General features: G+C 40.0%; 1 protein-coding gene across 5 annotated transcripts in view; it reads right to left on the bottom strand.

The window, feature by feature from the left end:
- Positions 1–12,871, bottom strand: part of cdkal1 (CDK5 regulatory subunit associated protein 1-like 1) — a 273,992-nt gene that overhangs the window by 234,389 nt on the left and 26,732 nt on the right. For all 5 annotated transcript variants that reach the window (XM_082550969.1, XM_082550971.1, XM_082550966.1 and 2 more), the window contains exon 5: positions 297–381. In XM_082550969.1, the coding sequence (XP_082407095.1) occupies positions 297–381 (85 nt within the window). The remainder of the gene's footprint in view (positions 1–296; positions 382–12,871) is intronic.

Here is a 12,871-nt window from a genome sequence, read left to right as displayed (position 1 = left end):
GGCACACATTCATTTGTAGAAAACCATTTCTGATTGTCTGTTGAGCAGCAATTCTACCTATGCCAGTTTTTTTAATTTGTGTTAATATTATTTTTTAATTCTTTTTTTCTTATAATTAAATTTTTTTTACTTTTTTTCCTGTATTTTAAACTCTTCTGATAGAGAAATGAGCCATCACAACCCCATATAAAAGACCTACTAAGCAAAGCTAACACTTCTTTATCCAGTTCCTATTAAAATGTAACGATCCTTCGAACAAGACAAGGATACATATCGTTTGTGTGCTTTTTCATTACTTGATTGAGTTTCTGAAGTGATCCTCTGCAGGGTTTTTCACAGTGCAGCTGTTGAGCAACCACACGTCTGCTTCTGTCGGGTCATCTACAAAGAGAGACAACGCATTTTATTTTTGCAGACTGGAAAAGCAAACGTAGCATTACAATGTTATGAGTACCCAAGATGAAGCCAACACACAGAAAAAAACAAACCGAAAGTCATGAGTCAAGCACAAAGCACATGGCATCCTAAAAGATGAAGAAGTGCTTAATTAGTCTCTGGTGGAACTCCTTTGCGTCTGAATTCCACAGTGAGTCAGTTTGTACTCACAAAATAATCCAATGTGTGTCGGTAATTTTAACCCCATGTAAATTCCCACTTCTCTATGTTGTGAAAACTAGAATTAGAGCGCACTGGGAAAAGTGTCTCTGACAAAACATGGTTGATTCCTGTGTCCACTTAGCATTTTCTGCACTTTCATATATATATATATATATATATATATATATATAAAATATACAAAGTATACAACTAAATTTTTAAAGCTGAAAACCAGCTTCGTGTCAAGTGCCAAACAAGATAAACTCCTAGTTGCTTAAAATTAAGATCATTTCAACATGTTTAACCAGGACGCACGCACACACGTGCTCTTCGAGACGATGGTATGAATCTTAGCACTGCCAGGAGAGCTGTCACACACAGATTTGGAGGGGATGTAATGGCACGTTGGTGGTGGGGCGCTGCTCCTTTATGCCACATTAAACCAGATATTTCAGGAAATCTACTTCCCTGCGTCAGCCAAGTATACTCACACACACACAGCATTATAGTTAATGTGCTATACGGTGGTTTTATGTAATAAAATTACCAAAGAAAATCAGCGTACCTTAGGTAACCTCTACCGGTCAATAGAGTTCACAAAACAAACAATTTAAAACAAAAAAGCCTCAAACAAACAGCCTACATACCATTTTTTTTTCCTGCACCAAGGGTAAACCAGAATGAAACAACTATTAAATTATTCATAGTGCCACACAAATATATGCAAATGTCTTTCCACTCTCATTCATGCTGTGACCAAGTATTCAACATTTTTCAGTATATTCAAATTCCAGGTCGTTAAAATTTAAACCTTCATGATGTCACTTTGCCACTAGTTTTGAATACATAAGACAGAATAAATTTCAATATGATGACCAATCTGTAACAGAGATATTAATTCAGTAACACATAAGCACAGACGCAAACCGCCACATCTTTAAAATGTACAAATGCAGCAGGTTTGAGGTTTGTTAGTCGACTGGATGCGACAGTAAGTTTGACTAAATGATGCCTCATCAAAACAGACAGACAGTCCTTCTAAAAGCACTACGTATGACTCGCAACAGTAGGGCATGAATCACGAGCATGTTTTGGGTTTGTTTGGGCTTTTCTGTTTGGAGTGATCAATTCTTTAAATGACAAAACTAATAATAGAAAGACCAGACATAATGAGTAATCCTAAAGCTACAAATGTATGTATATTTGTGCTGATGATTGGGAAATGAATAACGGGAAGGGACGAGGGGAGGTGAGAGAGAGAGAGAGTGTTCAGCTGGCAAAAGCTCTTATTATGCCTACATTTATTTGAGAGGCAACCCACACACACACACACACACACACACACACACACACACACAGGACTTTAGTGAGAGTGGTCTCAGCTGTGTGGTTGCTTTCTCCTCTCAGTCCCAAGGGATGCTTTGCAGACCAACAATAACAAGCTCTCCATCAATTTAACAGAAACACGCGCACACACGCAAACACACACACAACAATCCTAGCTACAGAATAAGCTTGCTAGTGCAGAGACAAAAACTATGCTGGAAAAAGAGAGAAAACAACTACAGTAAATATTATGGTGCACATCCTGGATTTATTTCTTTTTTTATTTATTTGGTTTAAAGTGACTTTTTTCCTCATTATAAATTATAATATATCATATTAGCAACGGGCCTTTATTTTGAAATTAATCTATTGATTAAAAATACAAATGATCTTAAAGAATGATCAAGTGAACAGCAAATGAAAAAGCATACAACATCACATGAGCCTGAATGGAGAAGCATTACCTTGTAGCTCAAAGCTAACATACAAAGGCACATTTATGACATCACACGATGTTTGGGGTCAAAGGACGCTTTATTGTGTTGTATTTTTGGAAAACGGAGGCTGTATTTAACTAAACATTTACAGAGAGGGCGCGGAGGGAGCGGCGCATTAACAGAGCCCTGACAGTCGCTGTCACATTCTCAGTGACAGTTGCTTTTGCTTCTTCTTTCACATTTTCATCTAACTGAAAACTAATCCAGGCGTAACTGCCATCAACCATGTGACGATAGAAGACAGGCGCTGGCTGTTACAAGGAGCCAACCAGACATAGATGTGCAGAGGACGCAGAATCTCAAAGATGCAAGACTGTACATTTGCAAAATAAGGTTTTATGTAGTTATGGATTAAATGGCAGGCAGCAGCTGAACTTTAGATCATGTTTTGTGGAATTTTTCTTTTTTAAATCAGTGAATCAAAGTGCAAATTTAGACTATAGATGACTTAGTAGGACACTAAACATTTCCTAGGGTCAGACTAAAAATTAAGTCTGCATTAGATCCTCTGTTAAGTTGAATATTACGGGTCCGTGCGTATGTTCTCTGCCTCTTCATCCTCAGGTATGGACTTGCTTTTATAGAGCGCTTTTCTAGTCTCGCTGGCCAAATCTAAGCAAAAGCTTTCTCACGGTAACCTTGACTTAGTCACCATTTAAGCTCCGATAAATTCCAACCACAAAGTCATCGTGTTACTGGAAAATCTCTGGAATTTCACATTTGCATACATTTGCATTAAGACAGAGGTGCAGCCAATGGCGCAGAAGTCATTTGGTTATTTTTGCCTGCCATGGCATGACAATGCCTTAAAACAGAAAGTGCACAAAAACTGTTGACTTATCTTATCTAATGCAGAACATAAAGATCTGTAACCCAGCCCTGTGCTTTCACACCATGAATGATAACTTTACCAGTTAGACTAAGGTGACACCAGTGGGTAAATGGGTAACAAGTAAAAAGTTTAATGCTGCTGTTCCTGCCTTTGTGCCATTCTTAGACTTAAGGAACACACACAAAAAAAAACAACATTTCTACACAGCATATCCAAACAAAAACTCATCAGGGCCTGCATGGTGAAACCATAGTTATATGCAAGTGCATAAATGTATGTATCTGTATCTTATGAGAAACAAAGACAGAGAGCATGTAATAATGGCTATTCACTCAGTGTGCAGCACGCACATAAAAAGCCTGTTTTATATGTCGTTCAGTGTAAGAAATGTTTTCCATTTGACCACAACAGATTGATATTTTTAGGCTGTATGTTTGTGAGTTTCTCCAATACTATTAAAAAAATTCCAGCAATCCCAAACCGTTGACCCCAATATATATAAAAAAAGAAATTGACCTGTGTGCATGCACGTGTACAAAGCTTGGCTTTGATTTCTATGTATGTGAATGGAGGTGCGGTACGTCTACAGAGGGCCCAAATGATTAAATCTTAACCTTGAGGTTATTTCTGTTTACGCCGTGTGTGTGTGTGTGTGTGTGTGTGTGTGTGTGTGTGTGTGTGTGTGTCTCTGCCTCTCACCCTAACTTCACCCTAAGACCAAATCATACAAGAGAGACAGGGATATTAGAAAAGCAGCACCTGTGGTCAGTGTGTGTGTGTGTGTCTGTGTGGGTGCAGGCGTATACACGGGGTCATACATAACATATTTCAATCACACTACTCCCTATGGAGATGATGTATGGGAGGTTTGGGAGCAGGTGCACTCATCAAGTAAGTACGGATTGAAAAATGACCAAATCAAAGGAGAAAAAAAAAGGGACTGCAAGTTATTGTTTCTTACATAAAAATGAATAAAAATGAATAAAAGAATGCGTAGGACTGACTTAGAAACGAGTCATCCTGAGAGAAATTGAAAGCGTGTGTGGAATGAGGCAGGTGATAATTTACCCGAACACATTTTCATTTAAAAATAAATAAATAAATAAATGAAAACACAAAACCCACCACAATCAACATAACTGATTAGAAACAGAGCCGGAGTCTTATTTGTCTGCTCACCTTTACACTTAAATGTTTTTGGTTTACAAACACTACAAAATGATGAATTCTGCTGTATTTGCACATGACTGTATTTCTTGCTGATTTACCCACAGGTGTGCGCAGCACCCCGCACAGCAGCAGACAGTAGGCTCAGCTGCAGGGTCAGAAAGCAGAGCAACACAAACAATAACAGGCAGAATGGGAATACGGTAATTTCCGATGCTCGCATGTACTTTATGCAGATGTGCCAATTTACAACTGAAAACTGTAAATTTCACTCACTTGTTTACTGTAAACAGACAGTTGTCTTGCACTTAGAAATGAGAAATGTCTGTGGTTTTGTCTGTGTGTCTAAATTTAACTGATTAGAAATTTTATATTTTCCTATTAGGGCCTAATTACATTTGCACTAAACAATAAGGATATAAAAGCACATAAAATATGTATAAGAAGTCATTTTCCACTACCAATATTATTTTTACAGGCAAACTAACCATAATGAAAAGCAGAGGCTCTCCAAATTTTCATGATTGAGTGCCAATTTAGGGAGCGAGCGCGACTGAGGGCAGCAACGTGCTTAGAGGATGGTTCATTTGTCAACGTTAGCGAGGTTTACTCTGCAACAATGGCTACAAAAGACAAGCTGAAATTGAACAGATACTTTAGTCCTGTCACTTTATAGTGTGGCATGAAAAGTATATTACAAAAAGGCCACCAGTGGCCAGCATGGCCCGCTTCGTGAACTCTAGATATAAAGGATACATTTTAAATTACCAGTACTAGCCTGGAACTTACAGTTTTTACCACTGAAAACTGTAAATTTTAACTGTAAATTGTCTGTTTACTGTAAAAAGAGCCGTTTTCTACTTTTAAATGACCCACTTTATTTAAGCCCACATTTTCTCCAGTTAAATAAGAGGTTTGATGGTTTTCTTTTATATTATTATTCCAGAAATGTTGGTTTGAAAATCTTCTAGCGTACAGGAAACTGCTTTATTATGTGGACAAATGATTTGCTCCTCGCCAATGCTGAGCCATAACAGCCACAGGTCTTTCAATTTTACATTTCTTGTAAACAATAAAGAGTTGGATCATCTCTGAAAAGAAAAGAAAAACAAGTATTTTAACAAACTGCAGGTTTGGAGCACAAGCTTCATTTTTAGCTGTTACCTGATATTTCAGTCAAGTAAAACAAGTCCCTGTTAAGAGCTTTGGCTTATATCTATGCTGTGGATGTTGTGTATGTTCCTTCTCATTACAATATTACCAGGATGAGGCATACCAGTCTTCAAAAGCAGTGTTGCATACCAAGATTAAACAGTTACATTTATTTTGTATCTGACCGGTTCAAAATTCATTAGGATGTGAAGCTAAAAAACTCTTTTTGAGGCACTATATAATTTTATTGTCAGAATTTGGACCCCAACCCAACAGTACCTTTTAAATATTGTGGTAATGTTAAGAGAACACAGAAATAGAAATCCTCTCTACATATTCTAAATGTTTTAAAGTATACACACAAATGAAAGGAAAACACTGAAATTCTGGCCACTCAGCAGGTCTTAGACGACTAATCTGCCGGTCTAAATGATTAAATGACTGAAAACCCTTTACATTCATTTTCAGCTAATTCACCAGCTATAGTAGGCTAAAACTATCCTCATCCAGAGTTTTCCTATTGGTATAGCCTAAGGAACTTGCGATCGGTCTCAGTGTTTTGCTTGTTGCGGTAAACAATCTATTTCCACAGTGGGTCTGTGAAGGTTCTCAGTCGTTGAGGTCGTCGTAGTCTAAGGAGCTTGGAAAGAAAAGCATCTGGATCTCATCCGAGAAGCCTCTTCAGTTCTAAGAGCAATTGGTGGGGAGTCCCAGATTTTAAACCCTATGGGAGTGTCCCCCAAGAGGATCATGGACCCCCTGTTGATCCTCTACCTAATCACACGCGCCACGGTGTGAAAACGGGTGTGTGTCACAGTCAGCCAAGGTTTCAGATGAACCCATTGTGAAGCCTTGCCCCACCCTATCATGTGAGTTACTGCGGTCAAAAGACCCAGGATGTGAGTGGGCGTTAAGGTGTCTGGGGAGGGATCTCAAAACTGGATTAGAGATGGCAGACAGTTGGTGTTGTAAGCCCCGCCCTCTCTTCAAAGATGGTCGCTCACAGTAGACATAGATGGCTTCTTTCACTCCTCTTTCAAACCATCTGTCCTCTCTGTCCAAAATGTGAATGTTGGCATCATCGAAAGAGTGACTGTTGTCCTTTAGATGCAGATGAACTGCCGAGTCCTGTCGACGTGGCTCTTCTATGCCGTGCGTTTATGTAAACAAAAGTAGAGCCTGACCAACACTGGGTTTTCAACACTGACACCTTTAATGATATCGTTATTTGACCATTTAAAAAGCTGATCTCATTATTTGTTCCTCTTCAAATACACAAAGATTAACATTTGGCATGTGGAGCTATTTCTGAGTTAAGATCTCAGTTGTTGCTGTTTTTTGTGACAACAGGTTGTGGGTTACTCTTCTACGCTCTGCCCTCCTCAGCTCGGATCAGCTGGGTGTTCTGTTTGTGGCGTTTGTGGCTGCAGACTGAGAAGCTGCAGAGTACCTTCTAAGAGAAACTATGAAACATCCATACTTTAATCTGATTTATCAGCCAACACCACCGTATCAACAAATGACTAATATTTTCCTCTCTAAAAAAGAAACTGGATCAACTATGCTAAAAATCCTAAACCACAGTAAGTGTAGGTTTCAAAATGTCATATGTCGACTTATGCACTGCAGTAAAGCTGTAAAGTATACGTCGTGGTGTAAACTGCAGCTCGAATTACCAAGACTTACAGTAACAGTCCCTCCAAATATTGCTAACATGGTAATTAAATACCTCTGCAGGGATCAGCTATCAAAGCTAGCGCTGCCTTCAAATAATGAAAAGAAGAATTGTCCTTGTGTGAGCCAACACAGAGGATATGAATACAGTTACACAGACATTTAAGAAAAAGAAAATAGTTGGAAACCGTGTTCTAGACCACAAAAATCTAAACCACCCACCCCGGGTCTTCAACACTGGTAGATGATACATGAGAGCTACTGGGACGTGCGTGTGTGCACGTGCGTGTGAGTGACAGAGAGAAGGGGCAGACAGCAGCCCTACGGGTCATTTTGATGCTCCTGGTGCTTCACATACAGACTAAACCATGACCCACTTTCCGCCCCATCCCACAGACACACCCACATTCACACGCACTTCTCCCCCTTGTTATTTCTGTCCTGTACCCTCCATCCATTGCACCCTTCATCTCTAACATATCGTCTTTCTCCTCCTCTGCCGCCCCCACTGCTCGTCAGACACACACACAAAAATGCACAGGACATGCTGACCTTGGGATACGGCGCTGTAGTGCTCTATCGGGGTAAGAGTGCTGGGGCAAGGGGTGGCTTTGGGGTGAATGGACACACTTGACTGAGCTAACAAGGCCTGTATGGGCTTATTGGCTGATAGGCTGGCCGGACAGCTGGATGCCAAGCGTACTGGCTGGGAGGACAGGTGGAATGGAGGGCAGGGCGGGGCAGTGACCCCGCTCCACCGTGTTATGCATCTCCCAGAAGTCAGATAGAGCTCACTGCCATGAATAATGTCCTAGCACAGATATGGCTACAGCCCACTTTTTCCCCCCTTTTGATTCATTTATTTATTTATTTATTTATGTTCCCTCCAAACAAACAAAAAACTAAATACTAAAGCATATTTCATAAAATATATTGTCAGGACAATAAATATTTCAAACATACATTCTTTTAATGTATTTAGACTTGTGTTATCCTGGCACTACTGCAGTCTTAATATGTCACACAGAAAGAAAACCACATGCCACTATCACAAACACATACAAATTCAACAGAAGGGAAACTGAATCAAGCTTGTTTGGGGTTTGTTTGTGTTTTCATTTTTGTCAATTCATCGTTTCTTTCGACACTTTGTGTCAAAACTGCAACTTTACAACATCCCACAGTCACAGGTAAACAAGCACAAACATAACAGCTACAATCGCAAATGCACAAAGTCATGCTGTGTGTGTGTGTGTGTGTGTGTGTGTGTGTGTGTGTGTGTGTGTGTGTCAAGGCTGATTCTCAGGTGATAACATTTCTGCCTAAAAGGTTCCTTTTCCTTAGGGGAACAAGTGCGAGTGTGTGTGCGCCTTACTGATGTGGCAAATTCTGAATGGCTCTTAGAGGACTTATGAGCTTCACCTCCAATCACATTTTACAAGGAAGCACTTGCACTGGCACACAGCTACAGCCACACAAACACCAAGACATACGCACACTCATATACACAGACAGAAGGCCCTGGGGTTTGGCAGTTGGTCCATACATCTACAAGGGTGAGCAGCCACTCAGCCGTGGATGATAATGCAATCAACTATCATTAGAGGGATGCTGGCTGACTGCATACGCACACACACACGCACACACACACACACACACTACAGCTACCCACAACGCACTCAGACCTGTCACACTGAGGAAACTGCTCATATTGCTGTGGTAAGACGCGATCCTACGTTTACATTCACTTTTTCATAAAGTCCTCATTACAAGGTAGAAAGCAAATGAATTTTTTAATAGATTAAACAATCAAATAATCATCAGCAGAATAACAAGAACGGAAACAATCTTCGGCTATAGCCCTAAACTAAAAGGGATTTTTTTTTAAATAGCTATAAAAATAGCAGAAAGATGCACAACCAAAGAAAAAACTGGCACAGGCACATCTAACTTTATCACTGCTTCATCTTCTGATGCAACTACAGGGCAACACTAGTGCACAACAGAATCGCAGTGTCTCAGTATTACTAAAGCGTCTCAGGGCATCAGTTCTTTGTCCTCTTTTGGCCAACTCTCTATTTATTCATGTGTTATTTAAAGCTTGCTGGTGGCATATAGTTTACAGAGTCATCAGCATCTCCGTAAACTGAAATCAGATCAGACAGCCTGCTTCTCTGCTGGCCAGTCAACCCTTATTTTATGTCTTAAAACTATAGATTGCCAAGCCCTCTATAAACTGATTTTCTATGTTATGTGTGTCTATTAGGGCTGCCACGATTTGTCAACTAGTCACGATTACGTCGACTATTACATTTTAATAGTCGACGCGTCGTTTGAAGCTAGATCCCAAAAGACGCAGGAATGAGTAGTAGGATTTAAGAGTGTAATAACGGACTGAAACAGAAGATGGCAGCACAGCATGTACAAGGATGCCAGCTGCCGTTAAACCCCGAAGAAGAAGAAGCTGTGTCCCAGAATTCATAGCGCAGCCCAGCTCAGTTTCCAACAATGGCGGCAGCTAGTTAGTTTTAATATTACTCTTATTATTCTTTCTGGGTCACAAAATAAACGTTTAACATATTTTCAGGCGAGAATGTAACTGTGTAAACCTCAAATATCTGCTCAGTTTATCAAGACACCACATATTTTCAAAAGCGCTCCGACGTTTTCGGAAACGTCTGTTACCCACTAGCTCGATAGCTAGCCGGGGGCAAGGCTCACTAGAGGGGCTGAGAACACCGGACTCCGGGCCAACCATTTTCAAACCCACGGCCGTCTTTCGCTACTCAGGTTAAACATATATATAAGTCACTTAGATAACTTACAAATGTTATTGTTTGCCTTTTTTCAATATTTTATTTGTTCCTGAGTAAATCGGTTTGGCTGAGACTAAAGTTGTAGTTTTTACACAGCTGAATAAATGTCAAGCAGACAGCTGATTATCAGAATTGTGAGATGCTCGAGAATATACTCCGGTGTCCTGTTATATTTTAGATAGCAAGGAGTTTATTAAACTCCATCGAAACAATCTGCAAATGTCATTAAAATTGAATAAACTATCATCTTGTCTTTATTTTTAGTTAGCACATATCTTAAACACTTAAAGCTGTAAGCTAATGATAGTTATATAAGAGCAGATGCTGCTGGTGCAATAAGCTGTACGTTTTACGTCCAATTGATGCATGATCTGATTAGTCGACTAATCGCAAAAATAATCGGTGACTAGTCGACTATCAAAATAATCGTTTGTGGCAGCCCTAGTGTCTATAAAGTTAAAAGACACTCACTTTAGAGTACAAACATGAATAAAATAACTTTACTGAAAGCAGTACAGACTGCTAAAGAAAACAAATTTTTTTACTGGGCTATGGAGAAAATAAACAAGAACAATCACAAAGAAAAAAAGATCTTCACACAGATTTCCATTCAGATTGATTTTGAGTAATTTATCCATTTTGAGTCGTCTTTTTTCAAATATTTGATCTTCAGGGTTGGAAAATCCCAAACTAGATTTGAAAAGGGAAAAAAAGCTTACAAATTAGTACGAATTACATCAGCTGAGATGTCAGATTTTAGTTTTTCTATTTTTGACACACCTCAGATACACCAGACTGCAGTCCTCTCAGACTCACTGTCTACATCAACTCTGTTAAATAGCAGAAATCCACAGCAGTGGTTCTCGTAATGTGTGCATAATCTCCCGACTCTTCTCAAGGGACAGATATGGCCGTGTGTGCGAGTGTCTCTGTGTGGAGGTAGGGAAGTAGAGAGGGTATGCCAAGTTAGGCACAGCGGGGGCCCGTGATAGCACTCACGTCAACAGTTTGACAACATCTTAGAAAGATCTGTTCACTTGGGATTACTCTCCTGTCCTCAACAACTCTGAGTACATTACTGTTGGAGGAGGAGAGTGAGCCTGACAGATAGGGGCTGAAAGAGACAGAAACGATGAGGATGCAGGGCTGAGAGGCAGGGAAAGAATCACGACTAACAAGTTAAGAAGGATGGAGGTGAAGTGAGAGTAGAGATTCAAAAGGGGGGGAAAGAGAAAAAGAAAAGCAAGCCAGAAGAGATTGAAAAAAGGAGAGTGGTGAAATGAAATCCAAGAAACAGACAGAAAGAGTACAAAATAATGAAGATAGGTAAAGGAGAGGGAGCTAGCATTAGAAGATGAAGTGGGAGTACCTCGGTGAAAAATAGCAGCAAGCTCAGCTGAAAGTGGAGCAGCCATGATGAATGCTGCAAGACAGGCCAACCACTAATTTGGATGGCAGAAGTTTGCTTCCACAGGGCAAGAGGCCAGAGTCAATCTGTCTCTCTTACGTCTGATCACAGAGCCACAGTGGGCACACCTGGGTCCAGACAAGGGCCCCTGTTTCAGACCAGAACTAGTGAACTGCCAAAGTAAAGAGTCAAGCATATACGCACCTACATGGGGAAACATTAAGGCGTGTTTTTCCACTACAGTCATGGAGTTACAAATGTTTTCAGGTATTGTGTTTCAAACCAATCACATTCTCCAGCAGAATTAAGGTCTTGTAGGGCATATATGGGTTACATATATGGGGAAAATGTACAATGGAGAGTAATGATAAACATCTGGCAGTCAACTTCATGCGATTTTAACTGTGCATCAAGTGTGATTTATTGAGCTGCAGTCAGGCACGAGATGGAAGCGAGGCCTAAATAGATTTTTGCCATTACATGTCTCACCTTGCATAGATAGGATGATTTGAAGTCTGAGGTTCATGCTGTAATTGGGGCCAATCACTAGTCAGCAGCTCAGACAGAAAACCATTATGATCATCAGCGCAGACATAAAAAGGTATTTCACACAGCCAGAAAGGGATTATTAGAGTCAAGGGCACAAAAGTCAGGGTGTCTGGGAGAAAGAAGGGCCTGAAAGGTTACTGACTGACAGATTAATATACCAGTGATTTCACTTTTACCACAAAAATGACACACACTTTCGCTTTCCAGTGTAATTTCAAAGGCTGGATAAAGAATCTATTTTCCAATTAATTGCCTTTTTAAAATCCAATATAGACTCTTAAAAATCCTCTGACTGACATTAGCATTTGAGCGCATGTGTCCTATACATATATCATCTCTGCTAAACATTATTCAAACGTGCACAAAGCTAGCATTATCATTTTTAATCTAGCAAAAAATTACAGATGGCTATAAAAGCTGCTGAGAGTCTCAACAGTCAAAACTAATGAAACCGTGAGTGTTTATACAGACCCGTCGCAGTTTAAGACCCCAGCAGTCGGCCGTACCAATTGTATTTGATCCAGACAACACAATTACATGAGAAATAGAATAAAGAAGGAAAAGTCTGCACACTGGTTTGAAATCTGTGAGTGTTGACAAGATATTTTCTCTGGCTACATCATATGAAGCCCATAAGTCGAATAAACAGGGTGTGGATTTTACTTTATCCAGTCTGTCCCTGCCGGGAGCTAATACTAGCCAGCCAGCTGCCTGCAGACATCAGGCTGATCTTGTCAACACAACACCATTCTGCAGACGAATTAGCGAGCAAACTTTCAGTTTCTGCTCTGTCTGTTTAAAAGGAATGTCTTAAAAACAAAACTCAGAGTCCATCCGTGAGTCTAAGACACTG

This window comes from Aulonocara stuartgranti (genome assembly GCF_965226115.1).
Source record: "Aulonocara stuartgranti genome assembly, chromosome: 11".
NCBI classification, from domain to species: Eukaryota; Metazoa; Chordata; class Actinopteri; order Cichliformes; family Cichlidae; genus Aulonocara; species Aulonocara stuartgranti.
The sequence above is the reverse complement of the archived record's forward strand: the minus strand, read 5'-3'. Positions and strand labels throughout refer to the sequence as shown.